Below are 19457 nucleotides of genomic sequence, written 5' to 3'. Positions count from 1 at the left end.
CTAAAGCCTGCCCCACCAGAGTAAAAAGATTCCTGATAAATTCTTAAATGCTGCCATATTTCTTGTCCATTTACACACAATATTTTGCGCAATCAAGTTTTCTTCTGTTTTACTGGTTTCTGAATAAGTGATTAATAATTGTTTTTATTTTCTACTACAATCTACTTCCAACATGCAGTTTGAATACTTGTTGTACTGCACGTAAATTATAATAAATCCAACCTAAAAAACACCAACACAACAGAAGCACTGTGTTTTAAAACCTTTATTAAATACACGCATACACATTTAATTATTAAATTAATATATTGACAGGAGTATTATGAATTCTTACTGAGTATTGGTAAGTCAACATTTATGCATTTTTACATGTAAATGATGATCCAAATGAGTATCATTAACCAAATATTAACAATGATGGATGAAATGACGCCACAATTACAATTCTCCACTATTTATACAGTCACTGGTATTCAGTTATCGACAGGAGTTCTCTCCCTTTCACGTGTCTGATGTCCCATAATTAGGGTTACTCATGCCTCCCATTTCATAGGACCGACTAGAACCTGCCGCAGCAAATTGTCTGTAAAAACAAAAACAAGATATCCTGTACTCTTCATCAGTAAAGTTAGAGCAGAAACCCTGTCACCCAAAATATCAACACTGCCCTAAAATAATCTGCTTCTCTGAAATCGAATTTATACCAACTGAAAGGTTACTGCCTGGAATATAAACTAGATATTTGTGTGAAGTTAAGAAAACGATAGGTTAAGGGGTACCTAGTGTAAAAGCCTTCCGAGGAACTGGCTTCCTGACTTTTAAATCAGAACCACAATACTTTTCATATTTGAAGAGAGTAAATATGTATATATTGTTTATCTTTAATTTAGTTTTGCAGATGATACCAAAAATAAATTATTATCAACAAATTTTACTACAGACATTATGACACCATGAAGTAAACAATGCTGTGGATGAAAGTGGCACCACTTACTGTCGCTTGGTGTAGAGGAAGGCCCCCACAACAATGATGACGATGAGCACCGCCCCAATCACCGCCCCCGCGGTGATAGCACTGCTGTTAACGGAGCTACCACTGGAGCCACCGCCGGATTGAGCCCCACTCATTCCAGGAGATCCTGCAAAGACCGTACAAACATCAGAATCTATGCGAGTAATGTAACATATTACCCATAATTCTTAGCATGGATATAAAAATGTTTGATATACGAATAGAATGAATGGTCAATAGTAAAGCTTCATCTTGAATAACAAAGTCCTTACCTCCATAAGGCTGACAGGTCAACATGGACCCGCCCCACATTCCTGTGGACTGACAGTTCCTGTATATGGTGTTCCCAAAGGCGACGTAGGAGGCATTACAGCCCTGGGTACAGACAGAGCCCACCGTGTAGGGGGGCTGACAGCCGGTGATGTAACCGTTCTGTGGGACAGGGATCTTTGGACAGCTTACAGCTGTTAGAAAAAGTGTACAGTGCTAGTTTTGAAAGTGTATAGTGCTAGTTACGTGTATGATAAGATTTTCCATGATGTAAGTTATTTGTTTTGGAGATTAACATCTACAATGTTGTTCCACAGAACAATGTATGTATTCATCATCACATTTATTTGGAATCTAAGACTTATCTCTGTATTGGAGTTTAAACCTAACTCTACCATTGGAGCTTAAAGATATTTACTATACACTGATCGTAAATATATGGTTACACTAACTTCACATTGAAATTGTGAATAACTTTACACTAGAGTTCAGAGTAATGTTACCTTTACAACAGAGTTTGCAGTAATCTTACCTTAATTTACAATGGAGCTTGTGGTAATCCTACCTTGGAGTAACCTTACCTTAACAATGGAGCTTATAGTAATCCTACCTTTATAATGGAGCTTGGAGTAACATTACCATAACACTGTAGGGTGGCGTAACCTTACCTTTACACTGCAGGGTGGAGGTGGCAGGTGACCACTGAGCACCGTTGCCATTCTTCTGACAGGTGACGGTGGCACTTCCTCCCTGTAGGTTAAAGCCGGCCATACATCCCACCTGACATGTGGCGCCGTAGTTGTTACCACACCCAGGGGACAGAATCATGCCATTCACGGGCGGAGACAGGGCAGGGCAGTTCAACACTGAAAACAAAGGCATCAATATATTACACCATACAGGATTGTTGATGCAAGTTAGAACCATTTTAACAAGGCCTTGGACTTTCAGTAGGATGTAACTATCCATTTTTGCGTCAAAACAAGTTAAAATGATGCTGGTTTCAAGCGAAATATACACCGATTGTGTAGTCTTTGCTCAACAGCCAGCCAAATCTTGTTGATTTCAAAGAGCCATGACTGAGTGGCAAGCAATGAAATAGACAGACCTACGTCACATCGCCGATTAACACAACTACCCAAAGTCCAAGCTCTTGTTAAAATGGTTCTAATTGGTATAGGAATAGACCCTTTCACTATCTCTGCTCTATTGCAGAATGAATTGATAATTTTGGTGAAGTTTAAGTTATTAGATAATTAATGATTAGGAAAATGACCAAACTTTATCAATTTGCCTTGCAAAAGAGAGTGCTGCAATTCCTGTGAAGGAAGCTTTTATTTAAAAAGTTGGGATATTTCTATTGCTCTAAATACTATTTCATGAAGAACTCACCATTAACAGTTACAGTAAAGCTGCAAGAACTTGATCGTCCAGCCGAGTCAAAGGCAACGGCTTTGATCACATGGGCTCCCACTCCCAGAATGGCTGGTGATGTCACTTCCTGTAGCACAGCGACGTTACTGCCCGAGTTGTCGGTGGCTGAGGGAGGGGTCCATTGGACGGTGGCTGTCTGTTTACCCATGTCAGCGGTCACTGTCTGATCTTTTGGGCAGGTCAGCACTGGGGGCTGGGTATCTGTAAAAAAGGTCAGATACTGTAATTATATTAGAATTCACACCATTTCACAGCATGATAACATTTTACATATAAAGGTTTACAGTTAAACACTCATGGCTCTTCATTGAACATGCTTTAAATGAAAGAACACTTACAAAATCATATTCCATCCAAAATAACTAGAATCATAGTATAAACTAAATGAATATACCGCGGTAATGTATTATAATACCTCTGTGAATATTTTCTATGTAAAATTACAACAAATAAACATGCTACTCTATCTAACTGTGAAATAGTTTCTGCCCATGGTTAATAGTCATCGATTGGCATTCGATTTCCCTCCTTTTTTAACTCGGAACACCTCTGACGTAATCCGATCGCTACATTAAATTCAAAGTCTGATAACTCTATTTTGTTTATTATCCAGAAATTCTGCATAGCCAACAAATAAAGTTTTATTCGGTATAATAAAACACCTACTTACTGGCAATGGGGACGATAGCAAGTTTATTGTCCCCCTCGACAGCAACTATTTCCCTCGGCTTCGCCTCTTGAAATAGTTGCTGTCTTGGTCCCCATAGCCAGTAAATAGGTATATATCATGTCTAAGCCAAATCACTTGTAAGCCTCCAACACTCTGCTTTAAGCATATCTTACTTTATTAAAATCAAATACAGTATAAATCTGTCATACATGTACATTTGTTATTCATTAGTGTGTATCATAGACATACTAGTATATGTTGGGTATTGCATATCTCGGTCAAACATGATACAGAGAGATCGTACCTTGACACATGATGAATGCTGCCCCTGCGTTCCACTGTCCGTTGGCGTTACAAGTGAGGGAGCTTGTTCCATACAGGGTGTAGCCACTCTTACAGGACACTGTACAGTTTGTGTTGGGCTTGGACAGTGAGCTGGTACAGGCTGCGGGAGTGACCATACCATTGGTGGGGGCCTGCAGGGCCTGACAGGGGACAGCTGTCGAAACAAACACTCATTTCTAGTACACTCAACCACAGAGAACTTGTAAAATATAACATGTATGCCCAACCACTCAATAACACAGGGTACTTGTAAAAATATCATTTATATTCCCAAATTTTCTTTCATGCACGAAAAATGATTCTGGCAATTCAGTGTTTCATCTTAACTATCTTTGCTAACTGATATTTTTTAAAAGCTCTGCTCCACACAAATACACACACAGCAAATAGGAGTGGATTAAAAACCCTTGACCAGCAAAGATGGTACACAATCTATCAAAAATTCTTAATTTGAGGTTATAATAGAGTTTTATAAATAAGCTACAATTGTTGAAGTCATTATCTGAGTTACTTAGATGTTTAGCACAATTATTTGAATGTGAATCAGATACTGAACTTTGATTGACCAGATTTTGAAGAGAAATGTCAATGTCAACTAAATGTCTGATCAGAACAACAGTTGAGGACTTTACCTGTTCCACAGGTTAAACCTCCTGGTTGTAGAGACAAGCCGTCTGGACAGGCACATTTCTTGACATTACCTGGGCCAGGTAGACAGATGTGGGAGCAGCCTCCCTTACCGCTGGTACAGGCATTGGATCCTGTAACAGACCAATCAAAACTGTCTTACAAAAATTGTAATACCGGTACATGTACAATTGCTAACTTCTAGGCTTAGCAGAGTATTTGATCATTGTTCAAGCAAATGTTCCACAACATAAGACTTTAAAACAAGAACAATACAGACCTGAAAATCCTACACCACTTCTGTACAAATGTAGGTCGTTGAGTCTACCAAACGTGGCAGGTCCAACAGCCACAGGGGAGGAGCTTTGTGAGGTGGAGACCTTCATCACAGAACTGATGAAAAAAAAATTTAGACTCAATCATGCAGCAAATCATAACAGACACGTCATCACAGAGCTGATGAAAAATGAACGGGGACAAAGGTTTTGGGAGGTGCAGACCTTTATCACAGAACTGATGTAAAAGGGGAAGCATCTTGATTGTATAGCAACAAATATAAAGACACAGGTAACATCATAACTTAGCTGATGAAATGGGGTAACAAACTCAATTTTATTGACTTTGTCAACTAATTCATCAAAGTATAAAACCTCCTTTCAAATGACAATAGACTGTCTGTTGATGTTCGCTTACTGACTTAGTACATGTACCATATATTGTCTGTTGATGTTTGCTTACTGACTAAGTACATGTACCATATACTGTCTGTTGATGTTTGCTTACTGACTCAGTACATGTACCATATACTGTCTGTTGATGTTTGCTTACTGACTCAGTACATGTACCATATACTGTCTGTTGATGTTTGTTTACTGACTCAGTACATGTACCATATACTGTCTGTTGATGTTTGCTTACTGACATAGTACATGTACCATATACTGTCTGTTGATGTTTGCTTACTGACATAGTACATGTACCATATACTGTCTGTTGATGTTTGCTTACTGACATAGTACATGTACCATATACTGTCTGTTGATGTTTACTTACTGACATAGTACATGTACCATATACTGTCTGTTGATGTTTGCTTACTGACATAGTACATGTACCATATACTGTCTGTTGATGTTTACTTACTGACATAGTTCATGTACCATATACTGTCTGTTGATGTTTGCTTACTGACTTAGTACATGTACCATATACTGTCTGTTGATGTTTGCTTACTGACTCAGTACATGTACCATATACTGTCTGTTGATGTTTGCTTACTGACTCAGTACATGTTCCATATACTGTCTGTTGATGTTTGCTTACTGACTCAGTACATGTTCCATATACTGTCTGTTGATGTTTGCTTACTGACTTAGTACATGTACCATATACTGTCTGTTGATGTTTACTTACTGACTCAGTACATGTACCATATACTGTCTGTTGATGTTTGCTTCCTGACTTAGTACATGTTCCATATACTGTCTGTTGATGTTTGCTTACTGACTTAGTACATGTACCATATACTGTCTGTTGATGTTTGCTTACTGACTCAGTACATGTACCATATACTGTCTGTTGATGTTTGCTTACTGACTCAGTACATGTTCCATATACTTTCTGTTGATGTTTGTTTACTGACTTAGTACATGAACCATATACTGTCTGTTGATGTTTACTTACTGACATAGTACATGTACCATATACTGTCTGTTGATGTTTGTTTACTGACTTAGTACATGTACCATATACTGTCTGTTTTTCACTTACTGTTGGCTCCAGTCCGTGTAATACAGGGTGGTCTGGTACAGTACAATGCCAAAGAAGTGTGCACGTGTGCCCGACTGGTCGGATACGGTGGTTCGCCCACTACCATCCAGGTTAGCCACTTCTATCAGACGCGTGCTCCCGTCTGCCCAGTACATCTTGTTACCTACACACAAACAGTACATCTTGTTACCTACACACAAACAGTACATCTTGTTACCTACACACAAACAGTACATCTTGCTACCTTCACACAAACAGTACATCTTGTTACCTACATACAAACAGTACATCTTGTTACCTACATACAAACAGTACATCTTGTTACCTACATACAAACAGTGTTACATGTACCTACACACAATCATGGCTAACAAAACAGTGAACAAAGATTTTTTTAAAGCCAGTGAAGCTCTCATTTCACATCCCTTTGTATGGACATCTATTTATATACATACTTTGGAAGTCCATAGCCAGAGCGTTGGGCCACTTGATGTTAGTGGTGATGATTGCCCTGCGCCCAGTTCCATCATAGTTAGCCGACTCTATCCTGGCATTTGTTCCCCAGTCTGTCCAGTAGAATACCCTACAGAAGAAGACCAGTTGTTTTCACCTGTACATACAGCATCCTCCAAATATGATTTGCTACACATGTATCTCAACCTCTTAGCAAAAAGAAGACAACAAAACAAAAACACATACTACTGCCAGTATAGATCTAATTAAAGCTGTTGTTTATGAAATATACCAATAAAATTTTGACTGACACACATTTTTGACAGTCTAACATTTAACCTATGTCTTACAGAAGCTTGAGAATCTCTTGCACATTTAAAAACAGACAGGGTGATTGGTCACATTGTCTTCAAATGAAATATTATGAGAAGACATTACCCTGTCTGTGGATTTGTGACAATCGCTCTGGGTTCATCCAAGTTCTGGTTGATGATAGTTTTGGAGTAGGCGCCGTCAATAGTGATGAGGGAAATGACATTGTAGCCTGTGTCTGTGTAGAAGATCAGGCGTGACACTGGGTCCACAGATATTCCATCAGGGGTGGCACCTTCAAAATACAATACAGGTCTAAGTTTGCTCTTCTTGTCTCTGTGAATGCATGTGAAACTTGATATGACCTTTCTAAAAAAACTGGTAGTTAATTCTTTTACAATATCATACATGTATCATATTTTATCATATGATAGCCAAAAAGTTGCCTTCTGCAATTACGCATAATAAATCACAATTATGGAAATAAAACAATTAACGTATTATGTACAAGAATATGTATGCATGCATGATTCTTTTTTCAAAAGTTGAGTAAAAAAGTTGATCCATTCTTACTATTGCCGAGCTGTCTGACGACCTTCTCGTTGCTGCCGGTGATGGAGGCACTCCTGATCTGATTGGATCCTACATCCGTCCAATAGATGTCCTGGTTCTGGCTGTCAAAGTCAATGGAGATCGGGTTGTCATGGTTATGTAGGGGAACCACTTCATAGCTGTAGCTATTTAGATCCATTCTGTAGATGCTTTTGTTTCTGGTGTCAGTCATCAGCAGGAAGAAATCAGGGTATGATCCTGGTAGGAAGAAAAATGGCATTTAGTAAAATTATTAAATGTAAAATTAACATACCGTATTTGGTCATAATGGTGGAATGATAATTAATGTCAGAGGTTTTGTGTTGTATTTTGGTAGACTTTTCAAAAGAAACGTATTTATTCACACAAAGTTATAAGTAACATAACTAAATAATTCATTGAAATAACACTCTAACAATTCTTGCTGGGATATGTTTTACTGGATGAATGAGGAAAAAACAACTTTAAATAGCTGAAAAAGAATTGCCTTCCTGAATTACACATAGTGTTTTAACACTTGAAATGGTTCATTTTGCTTGCTATATTGTATATTAGCTATATGTAAATAGAGGAAAACAAGGCCTTTCTGAGTTTCATGCAGTATTTTTAAATTTAAAGTGGGTCATTTTGCTTGCTATATTTTGTATTAGCTATTGGCCTCTATCTAGACCACTGACTGACCAGAAGAGCAAACAATGCCCACATCCTCGTTGTGTCCACAGTTATGGGCCCCCCAGCCGTTGGACCGGCACTGGGTGATGGAAGTCTCAGACCCCGTACAGTTCACATTGTCCAGCCAGATCTTTCCTGTCCCCGCTCCATAGGAGGCAGCACCTCTAAAGGAGGCTCCGGTGCTACAAGCAGAGAACCAAACAATTAACTAATTGTTAGGATTAAGTTGTAAAAACATACTAGGGTCACTGACATACAGGAGGATAATTTAATCATTCCTGTATTTCATCATTTTTTTTTTTTTAATATTTCTCATTATTTTTATATTACATTTGTAAACATAGAATCTTTCATGGTTTAATTTGGAAATTGATTTTTATCTTGTAACTTGTGCGACTTCTAAAAACATGAATTAATCTTTTAAACGCATTTTAAAAAGCTCCTTTAAGACAAAAAAGAGATTACAATTTCATCACGACTGTGACAAAACTACTGTATATCATAAAAAAATTATTTCATTTTAATGATACATGTAACTATCAGGATACAGATGAACATTTGATGAAAAATATCACATAAATACACAGCTCCTAAACTCTTATGTAACGTTTTCAAACTTATACCAATTTTTAGAAAGAAAACATTTTCCAGGAAACTGACCTGCTGTATCCAAGCATCTGACAGAGAACCCCAGCGTTTTGATTGGTGAATGCATCATCACAGATGGTTCCCCACTGACCAAAGGCGTACACCTCTACACGTCCCTGATAGGCATCGGGGCCATTGACCAGTCGGATGAAGGTGGTTCCCGGGGCAGGGGTCGCTAAGGTGGTGGTCACCCGACCAGGTCTTGGGGTGGTGGTCCTAGGGGCTATTGGATCAAATAACACTTTCAATACACTGGACACTCAAAACTTTGTTAATCTAGTACGTGTATACTGTCATAGGGGAATCCCTTCCTAACTCTGGTTTTAGTCAAATGAAATCTTTGTTAAAAATGACTATTTAAAAAGGATTTGCTTCTTAGCTCCATTTTCAGTAAAATTATCTTACTGTTGTGTGACAGAAAATTGTATGATCATATTAATTTCCTTTTGTTTCATATTCTAAACAATATGACAAAATCAGACTCACTGTCAGTACACACGACTCCCACATCTTCCGTGTGTCTGCAGTTATTGCTGCCATAGGCTCGATGTGGACAGGAATCAATGTTTGACTCGTTTCCTCTACATTTCAGATCGTCCAACCAGATTTGTCCTGTTCCCTGACCAAAGTATGCTCTACTCAGTCCATAAGCATTGGAGCTGAAAAATACAGCCCAGAGTATATTGTACTTGTATTTTATGGTGATTGGGGAAATTTCAAAGAATTTCATATCATATGATTGCACTAAGGAGATCAATCAGAAATGAATGACTTACTATGGCTTTCCCAGCATTTTACAGACAACCTTGGCGTTGTTCACGCCTCTAGCTGTCCAGTAATCATCACAGATAGTTCCCCATGTGTTGTTATACTGGATCTCCACACGCCCACTGTTTGCTGTTCCACCGACTAACCGTATTGGTAAAATCTCTAAGTAAAAATAAAGTCATCAATTATATAAATATATTCTGATAAAATATCGCCTCATATATCATCTTTACTTTTAAGTCAGCCTCATTTACAACCATATGAAACAAACAAGAAATCTTGACACAAATAGAACACCACTTTGTTTCATTGTGTTGATACATGCAAGTGCATTTTTCACGATATACATTTGCAAATATGTTTCCTTATATAAACATATACAATAGCAAAAACGTTCAATTCTGTATGAATTTTTTATGACCTCAGAAAAATCAAAGCAAACGCTTATCGCTTGAATTATTGTAAACATTAAATCTTGGTAATTTTAACCACTCTGAACAATTTGCCTTTTTCAAATGTTAGTAAAAGTAATTAACAGCAATGTTAAAAAGTTTGCTAGGTTGGTACCTGATCAAATCTTTTGAGAAGCCCTTTGGGCTTCATAGGATTTGATCCCCTGATCAACCAAGTTCATATCTCGGTAAACTTTTTTTCTAGCTGTTTATTTCTTAAATGAATCGTGTCTGTGAGGAACCATCACTACTGCTGACTTACGTGTATTACAGATGACACCCACATCTTCATCGTGGTCACAGTTGTTGGTACCCAGGGGTTTAGAGGAACACTGGAGGAGAGTCTTCTCAGTGCCTACACAGTGAACATCATCCAGGAGAATCTGACCCGATCCACGCCCGAAAAATGATCGCGGCTTCGCAACCGCCCCTGTTCTATTAAAAGATCATCACCAATGAATGTAACAAAAAAAAAATAAAAATATTGGATTAATGTCCTTGGTTGCTTTACCGAGTATGAGCATTTAAGGCAAGTAATGTTTATTGACAGCACAATTTTCCTCTGCACTAGATTACCTTCTAAAGCCAGCCATTGCACACACGACACCAGCTGCTTTGGAATCAAACATGTCATCACACACAGTGCCCCAAGTTCCGTTAACTTGAACTTCCACACGGCCTTGGTTAGGATTGCCATTGGGATCCACCAGACGAATTGGTATACTGGGAGCTAAAGCAAAAACAGGCCTAGAGTCATTCACAGAATTAACTCGATATAGTGGTATGAAAGAAGCTTGAACAGACAATGCGGTATAGAGAGAGTTTGAACAAAAATACTTTGCTATTTTAGTATTCTTGTATACTGGGCATTTCTTTGTTTTAAAAACATGAGTCCTTGTAGCCTTGTAGAGATACATTTGAGAGTTATTTTCACATAAAAATGATTATTTTTATCTATCATATATATAGGTTTATGAATATCTGACCCACAGAAATGAGCAATTTTTCATATCCCTGTTTACCTGTATATCCCTGTTTACCTGTATATCCCTGTTTACCTGTATATCTCTGTTTACCTGTATATCCCTGTTTACCTGTATAACCCTGTTTACCTGTATATCCCTGTTTACCTGTATATCTCTGTTTACCTGTATATCCCTGTTTACCTGTATATCCCTGTTTACCTGTATATCCCTGTTTACCTGTATATCCCTGTTTACCTGTTTATCCCTGTTTACCTGTATATCCCTGTATATCCCTGTTTACCTGTATATCTCTGTTTACCTGTATATCACTGTTTACCTGTATAACCCTGTTTACCTGTACAGATGACACTGAGGTCTTCGTTGTGACCACAGTTGTTGGTGCCCCACGGTCTGAAGTGACAGGTGTCCAAGGAGAGCTCAGTTCCATCACAGTGGAGGTCGTCCATCCAGATCTGACCAGTTCCAGCCCCAAAGTAGGCGGAGCCCTTCACAGCAGCTGTAGAACTGTAGAAATAATTTTTTCTAGAATTATGCATTTTATTTTCTGAATTATGAAGTAGAATATAAAATTATAAGATTTTAACCTTTCTTTAAAAGCTTAAGTGTTGTAAGATAAGTTACATTGCATATAATGTACATAAATTATTCTTATTTAAATGGTATGCCTTTCTCTGATAAGAACTTGGGATTCCAGAGTGCAATAAAATCAGGTACATGTTGGCCATTACCTGGGGAAGCCTAGCTGGTTACAGATGACTTGCGCTGCCCTGTAGTCGGCCACGTCATCACACACCGTCCCCCACTGTCCACCGTGGAACACCTCCACTCTGCCTTCGTATCGACTGCTTCCACCCACCAAACGAACAGGAGTCACTCTCTGTCTGCCTTTATTCATAAAAGAAGGACAGTTTAATAGTGTTACATTATTTTGACATTTTTTACATTCCTAAAAGTAACGTTTTCCTTCTACCTTGACAGATAACCCCAGCATCTTCGCTGTGTCTACAGTTGCTGATCCCCCAACCCCTGCTACCACACTGGGCAAGACTGCTCTCATTGCCAATACAGTTCAGGTTGTCAAGCCAGATGGGGCCACTTCCCTGTCCGTAAAATGCTGAAGTTTTGGCACGCGCTCCAGTTCTGCAAAAGACAGACTTTAATCAGTAACAGGCAATGTTTTTATTGATATTTTGTATCATTGAAAAGCAGAATACATATCAACTCCTGATGCATCTCAGCAAATTCTTCATTGATGTGTAAATCATTTTCTTACGAAGAAAGTCCCAGCATCCTACAAATGACGGCAGCTTCCTGTGATCCAAAGTAATCGTCGCAGACAGTTCCCCACGTGTTGTTGTAAAAGATCTCCACTCGCCCTTCTGTCTGGTTGTTGCTGCCACCACGAAGGCGAATTTGCAAGTTAATGGTCCCTATTGTTTCAGTTATATAAAAAATAATTCATCTTTCAGTTATTTACTGAAAATACAAGCGTATGTATGTCATATATATGTCCCTTAATTTAAAAAGACTTTTGATTTCAAAACTCAAAAACAGATGATAGTCACAAAGCTACTTAACAGATATTGTGAGAAAAAGTCTCAGAGGACCATGTCTAGTAACACCTTGACCTGAGAGGTAGATTTACCTGAAAGACAACTGACACCTGCATCCTCTGTGTGGTCACAGTTACTCAGCCCCAGTCCAGTGTAATTACACTGACCCAGATTTGTCTCTGTACCAATACAGCCTACATCATCCAGGATAATTTTCTGACTTGCTGGACCTTGTCCATACCGAGCTCTTGAGTAGGCAGTGGCCTGGGAACTGAAAGAACCACACAATCCTGACTGCTGCTTTTATTACACTATATTTACACTTGGAAATGTTTTTCCTAATATAACACTGTTTGCGCAATCCGCATTATTTCTGAATAACATCAGCATGGGTCAAGAGGTCAAAGTAGCGCATGAATAATCTTGGTCACTACTTTTTCTGTGTACTCAAACTAACCGACTTAAGCTAATTTAAAACACACCTAATATCATTATGAAAACATAATTTAGGCAAGTGTATAAGGTATTTAAGAAATAATGTGTCATTTTTGGATGTATTATGGGATATAAATATGGGTTGGTCACATGATCAAATCCCATAAAGCCCGAAGGGCTCTATGGAAGATTTGATCATGTACCAATATATGTACTAATACATATCCCGATATACATCCAAAAATGACACATTATATTATATATTTGCATTTGTTGCAAATTATGATGATGACATTGCGCCATACTTTCTTTTTTGTGATGACCTAGAATGCAGCTTCGATTTACATAATGTAACAAAAAATAGTTCAGCAATGTTGCAAGTATTTGATTATCATGATAAATAATTATGACACTATTTTTGAAAAGACAACGGGAACACATTTTAATATAATAAAGTGAAACAGTAAAGAAAACTCACTTGTACAATTGAAAAAAGCTAGGCGGAATTGTACCACTTCTGTTGAAGTCTCAGAGCGATTGGAAATTGAAAGCTGAGTTAGGGTCTACTTGGGCATTTTCTATTCTATCGCAGAATCAGATTTAAGAGCATAACGATTTTTTCCGACTTTATAGAGGCAATTAAGCTATTCTAACTTCTTTAACGGTACTTTGCTATTGACTCGCGTATAAGTCGGCTCACTTTTTAAGAACAAATGGTGTACAGATATAATTGATAAAATAACAACATTTTATCATACAAACCTGAATTTTTAAAAAAAATGTCCTTCTTTGACCCAATTACTGCTTCTATACTCTGTTTATCTGTTTCAATCATATATATTATATATCTCATTACAAGTTGGTAATAGCTTCAAAACTTCTGGTAATTAATTTTATGATAGTGATTTAATCCCCTACTGCCTGATTAGTGATTAGGTTGGTAATTAGCCCCTTAAACTGAAGTGCTGGCCTGTGTTGTTTTAGGTGACATGTCAACACCTATAATGTAGTTCACCGCAGGTGTGAACGATTGACTGCCTGGATGATGTCCAATAATATCAGTCAAATAAAATGTATTTTAAGAAAAACAGTTTCAATATGTGTTTATCTGTTATTATTATTCTCTTGTGCAAAATTGTATGTCTCACCTATAAGTAGGACAAAATTTTCTACTCCAAAAAATCTGACTTATAGGCGAGTATATATGGTGAGCACTATATTTACAGATACTGTGAAATCATTCAACATATTGCAAGATGTCGTTATCCAAACTCACGTGGGCAATCCAAGCATTCTACAGACGACTTGAGCGTCGGCATTGGACCACCGGTCATCACAGACTGTCCCCCAGGTCCCTCCATAGTTAACCTCCACCCTACCCTCCTTATTTGAAGGGCCATTCACTAATCGCACTTGGAGAGGTCGCACTGAGGCTTTTGAAGGAAACAAATAACTCTTCAGTGATTCATCGAATGATTTGTGTCAATATAGGTTCTGTTATTAAATACATACCATAGTAGTTTGAAGAAACTGTAGAACACTCTTTTGCTATTTATACAAAATTTACAGATAATTTTACGATATCAAAAACTTGGAAAAAAAACTGTTAACTTTTCAAAAATAATAAACTTTTGTCTGAAATTTGAAAAATTGCTCTGTGCAATATGAACCTTCAGTAATATACATGTACATGTACATGTAGGAATAGAAGAAACTTGCCCACTTGTATGTTGTACACACAATTCCTACAAACCACTTTATCTAAAAGCTGCCTGTGTAGTATTTTCTTCTAATTTTCAAAATCTCAAATTAATTAATTCAATTCAGTTGCACTTTAACTGTACAAGCAGCTCAAGTAAATTAAGAAATGAAGATAATAATTTTTCTATTGATCGACGTATCAAAGAAAAAATTGACCGGAAAACTTCATCAATGCGCTTCATCAATTTTTCGACCAATCAGAAGCGCCGATATCTCATCAAATGAATAAATATTAAATGATGTAGCATATCAACTAAAATGATAAATAGCTGATTTGTAGTAAATTTTAAATAGAGAAATAACATTTACTCTGTGAGATTATAAGAAATAACGTCTACTTACAATCTACACAGACAACGCCAGCATCTTCTGAGTGGTCACAGTTGTTCTCCCCCCACCCTTTGAAGGTACACTGTCCAATATTGGTCTCTGATCCCGTGCACTCAACGTCGTCCATCCAGATCGGACCACTTCCTGTTCCTATGTGATTGATAGCTCGGGCACCACTACAAGTTGTCATTACCAACATTCAATGAAGTCCATTTGATAAGATTTTTCAGAAACACACCAAATACATACACATTTCACTTTTTTCCTTAAGAAGTACAAAATATCACCAAGGATAAAGATTTAAAAAAAAAAAAATATTAATACACATACAACCATGCAAAAGCACACACAATAACACATTTAATCACTTTTGCCCTTTAATTTGAGCTTTCACTACACAATCATATACCGGTACAATCATCTATTGCTTTTGTTAAATAAGTTTTGAAGTCATTGCATGTACCTAGCTGTAATTGAATTTTTACTATATTTACCTGGAGCTGAAGCCGAGCATAGAGCAGATGACCTGAGCATCCCTGTTATCCCAGGAGTCATCACACACCGAGCCCCAGATTCCATTGTACCTGACCTGCACCCGTCCCTGGCTCCGGGTCAACCCTCCCACGAGTCTTACCGACACTGGAGGGGGGTTAGGGTTGGCATCTAAAATAAGGTCAGGTTTCACTCCATTTACAATACTGATACTAGATTGTCCAATGACATCCAAAAAAACAAAACTATGCAGTGCATTCATTTATAGGTAGTTAGAAAACAAGGTATACATTTTTTTACAATTCTCATAGGTTTTCTTTGAGTTTTTATACAGAATGCACATACTCAAACACATGACAGATGCATCCTCTGTATGGTCACAGTCGTTGACACCCCATGGCTTATGGGCACATGACCCGAGGTTAGTCTCGTTTCCTGCACAGTTTATATCATCAACCCAGATCTGACCTGATCCTGCTCCATAGTACGAGTTGGCCAAAGGTACCACTACCCCCCTGTCAAAATTATTGATCAGTATTCAAAACTGAACATTCTTTGAATGGCAGACACCTAAGGTTGTTTAAAATATGCACTGATAAAAAAAATTTGCTCAATAATCAACCTTTTTGATAACATCAATATCTGTTAAAGGGTACATCTATAATACTTTTGATATAATAAATAAATAGAGTCCTTGAATGATGAAATTAGAATATGTTTTACATATGTAGGTGACACGTACGTGGGTTTTCCCAGCATTCTGCAGACTACGGTAGCTTCCTGTATTCCCCAGCCGTCGTCACAAATGGTGCCCCATTGGTTGTTATGGTAGACCTCCACTCTTCCACTGTTACTGGTACCATTTATTAGACGAACCTGCATACTTAACATCTGACCTATATTTGTTTTAAAAAAAGGTTCTTATTGATATAAACAAGTCATACTTTAACTTTACATGTATATACCAAAAACATAGCTTAGATGTTTCTAACACATTGTATAACAAACATTCTCATCGATCCTGTTAGTTTTTCTTTGTATTTCTAAAAAATTCCCAACAAGTCCTCTGTATTAGGCTGTAGTGAAGAACTGGCTCTTTCATGTACCATTAACATATCTAAAATGTTTCAGGTACGTTCTTCGTGATTCAGATGTGTTCTCATTTGTATCAATAACTGTCTGTATTGGGCTGTAATGGTGTTGTCCTACTTACTGGTCAGACAAGCCACCCCTATGTTGTATCATTTGTATCAATAACTGTCTGTATTGGGCTGTAATGGTGTTGTCCTACTTACTGGTCGGACAGGCCACCCCTATGTTGTATCATTTGTATCAATAACTGTCTGTATTGGGCTGTAATGGTGTTGTCCTACTTACTGGTCTGAGAGGCCACCCCTATGTTGTATCATTTGTATCAATAACTGTCTGTATTGGGCTGTAATGGTGTTGTCCTACTTACTGGTCTGACAGGCCACCCCTATGTCCTCAGTGTGGTCGCAGTCGTTTGTCCCCCAAGGATTGTGGCCACACAGACCAATAGAGGTCTCTGTACCGGTGCAGTTTGTTCCGTCCAGCCAGATAGGACCGTAGTTTGTGTTGGGAGATTTGTACGTGGCAGATGCTACAGCCACAGCCTTTACACTACAAGTCAAATATAAACGCAGAGCTGAATATCTAATGTTCTCCACAGAGTTACATATAACTGTTTGCAAATTTTTTGTTTCACAATACTGTGGAATCATTTATATTCATGGGGACCAAACTTCCTGGATTGCAAGATTTTTTAGGTTTATGGAAACATAATGTTGAGACTGCGTTCTAATGAACAGTAAGTTCAGATCAAACTGAGGATGTATCTTATTTATGTGAGAGGTAGAAACAAAACAGACAATACAAAAATTGAGCCAACACGAATATTAATGATTCCACAATATACTGTAGATTCCTTATTTTAAGCGAGTAATCAATTTTGCGAATCAACCGTTGTGCATAAAATCGTGGGAATATAAATTCATGAACACCGATATTTTATCATATGTTCATGAAGTTTACATCGGTCTGATAAATAAAAGCAACATTTTAAAATCAGCGAGATCTGCTTCTCGTGATATCATGCAGATATGAATTTCTCGCATTTAATTAGGAATCTACAGTAGCCAGTAATACTAACTATGATAGTCCCAGTTTGTTGCAGACCACTTTAGCAGCTTTGTCTGTGAAATCGTCATCGCACACAGTGCCCCACTGACCCGCATAGTTCACCTGGAGGAGCCCCTCCTGATTGGAAGGACCACCTGTAAGCCTCACCTGTACATTGCTACTTTGTGGAGCTGAAAATACAGGGAAAAATTAGTCTACAGTTCTGTAATGATTAACACTGGCAATAAATTCTTGACATCTGTATATCAGATATGTTAAGGAAATTCTACTATATAATAGTCAAAATTCAAGAATACCATGGAATTTTAAACCTACACAGCAATTTAAGGAAATATCAAACAAAAATTTATCATCTTGACAGAAACGTAAAAATTCAGCCAAGAGATGTACACATCAGTGATTTTAAGGTAGCCCTACAGAGTGAGATATTTTAAGTCCCTTACCACTCTGACAAATGACTCCCACATCTTCCGAGTGTTCACAATCGTTGGTCCCGACAGGATTAGTTCGACAGTCCAGTATGGAAGATTCGTTGCCCTGACACACAACATTATCCAGCAAGATATTTCCCGTTCCCTGCCCAAAGGCAGCGGCTGTAGCAGGAAGGGCATTCTGACTAATGAATAATGAAAATGGATGTATTCATTGTACCAGTATTCATAAGCTAAGGTAGGCACTGTTCAACTTATAGCCCAATAAATTCTTAACAACTTCTGTGCTTCTTTTTAGAGTAATTTTATGTCAGGTAGTCAAATAAAAAAAATCTGTATTTTACTGCATTTAGGACCTACATTGTACATACACAAGTACACCGATAAAAGCCATCCTTATATTTTAAACAAAAGACCTACAGGCCTTGAGGTCACTTGAGTACCACAGCCATTAGATTGCATCTTAAACTAAGAGTCTAAACCCATTCAGATATTTCTCTGACTGTTACCCCACTCTTATTATTTGAGTGACTCAGGTGACCTAAAATTTTCTTGAAAGAACCAATATCTACCGATAGTCATGTCAAATTTCACAGCTTAAATTATTAGACTTACTATGGCAACCCCATGGTCTTGCATACAACTTTGGCAGCATTTGCATCAAACTTGTCATCACAGATTGTACCCCACATTCCAGCTATGTTGATCTCTACTCTCCCCTTGTATCTGCTCCCTCCATTTACAAGTCTTAGCTGAGGCTGAGCTGTATACCGATAAGGGGACAAGTTAATATCAGGAGAGAGAGAGAGAGAGAGAGAGAGAGAGAGAGAGAGAGAGAGAGAGAGAGAGAGAGATGCTTGACCTGTGTTACAGCTGACACCCACATCTTCTGTGTGGTCACAATTGTTGGTGTACCATCCCTTGCTTCTGCATTGAAGTATGCTAGTCTCTGTCCCCTTGCAGAGGACATCATCAAGTAATATTGGTCCAGTACCCTGACCAAACCTCGCATTGGACACGGCTGTGCTACGGCCTCTGTAATTATTATCCCACAATTTATTTCCTGCACATTTGACAACAGAATTCAAGATGTCATAAGTCATTTTGTATTGTTTTTTACCTCTGGAAACCTAACATATTACAGACAACAGCTGCAGCATTGTTGTTAAAGGAATCATCACAAACAGTTCCCCAGGTGTTATTGTGGTAGATCTCTACACGTCCATTAGAGGTGGATGAGCCATTCACAAGTCGTATCTGGACTCGACTCACTTAAATGAATTTA

At 38.0% G+C, this 19457-nt stretch overlaps 1 protein-coding gene across 3 annotated transcripts in view; it reads right to left on the bottom strand.

Annotated features, from left to right (window-relative positions):
* Positions 1 to 249: 249 nt before the first annotated feature.
* LOC105332379 (scavenger receptor cysteine-rich type 1 protein M160) overlaps positions 250 to 19457 on the bottom strand; it is a 29492-nt gene continuing 10284 nt past the window's right edge. For 2 of the 3 annotated variants that reach the window (XM_066077467.1, XM_066077469.1), the window contains exons 14-47: positions 19293 to 19443; positions 19035 to 19207; positions 18788 to 18935; positions 18185 to 18357; positions 17752 to 17911; positions 17041 to 17222; positions 16324 to 16477; positions 15927 to 16096; positions 15584 to 15752; positions 15102 to 15265; positions 14275 to 14431; positions 12656 to 12834; positions 12284 to 12440; positions 11981 to 12150; positions 11739 to 11895; positions 11345 to 11514; positions 10601 to 10754; positions 10287 to 10459; positions 9581 to 9734; positions 9291 to 9463; positions 8817 to 9027; positions 8166 to 8338; positions 7467 to 7703; positions 7020 to 7188; positions 6584 to 6711; positions 6129 to 6291; positions 4639 to 4751; positions 4364 to 4492; positions 3691 to 3885; positions 2675 to 2917; positions 1951 to 2148; positions 1285 to 1476; positions 995 to 1139; positions 250 to 583 (exon numbers count right to left, since the gene is read on the bottom strand). In XM_066077467.1, coding sequence (XP_065933539.1) covers positions 502 to 583; positions 995 to 1139; positions 1285 to 1476; positions 1951 to 2148; positions 2675 to 2917; positions 3691 to 3885; positions 4364 to 4492; positions 4639 to 4751; positions 6129 to 6291; positions 6584 to 6711; positions 7020 to 7188; positions 7467 to 7703; positions 8166 to 8338; positions 8817 to 9027; positions 9291 to 9463; positions 9581 to 9734; positions 10287 to 10459; positions 10601 to 10754; positions 11345 to 11514; positions 11739 to 11895; positions 11981 to 12150; positions 12284 to 12440; positions 12656 to 12834; positions 14275 to 14431; positions 15102 to 15265; positions 15584 to 15752; positions 15927 to 16096; positions 16324 to 16477; positions 17041 to 17222; positions 17752 to 17911; positions 18185 to 18357; positions 18788 to 18935; positions 19035 to 19207; positions 19293 to 19443 — 5666 coding nt within the window. In that variant the 3' untranslated portion in view covers positions 250 to 501. Of the gene's footprint in view, positions 584 to 994; positions 1141 to 1284; positions 1477 to 1950; positions 2149 to 2674; positions 2918 to 3690; positions 3886 to 4363; positions 4493 to 4638; positions 4752 to 6128; positions 6292 to 6583; positions 6712 to 7019; positions 7189 to 7466; positions 7704 to 8165; positions 8339 to 8816; positions 9028 to 9290; positions 9464 to 9580; positions 9735 to 10286; positions 10460 to 10600; positions 10755 to 11344; positions 11515 to 11738; positions 11896 to 11980; positions 12151 to 12283; positions 12441 to 12655; positions 12835 to 14274; positions 14432 to 15101; positions 15266 to 15583; positions 15753 to 15926; positions 16097 to 16323; positions 16478 to 17040; positions 17223 to 17751; positions 17912 to 18184; positions 18358 to 18787; positions 18936 to 19034; positions 19208 to 19292; positions 19444 to 19457 lie in introns of all 3 variants that reach the window. The other variant, XM_066077468.1, reaches the window with a different exon arrangement.

The sequence above is a fragment of the Magallana gigas genome, chromosome 2, assembly GCF_963853765.1.
Source record: "Magallana gigas chromosome 2, xbMagGiga1.1, whole genome shotgun sequence".
NCBI lineage: Eukaryota > Metazoa > Mollusca > Bivalvia > Ostreida > Ostreidae > Magallana > Magallana gigas.
Note: the sequence above shows the minus strand (reverse complement) of the source record. Positions and strands in the feature narration are given on the sequence as shown.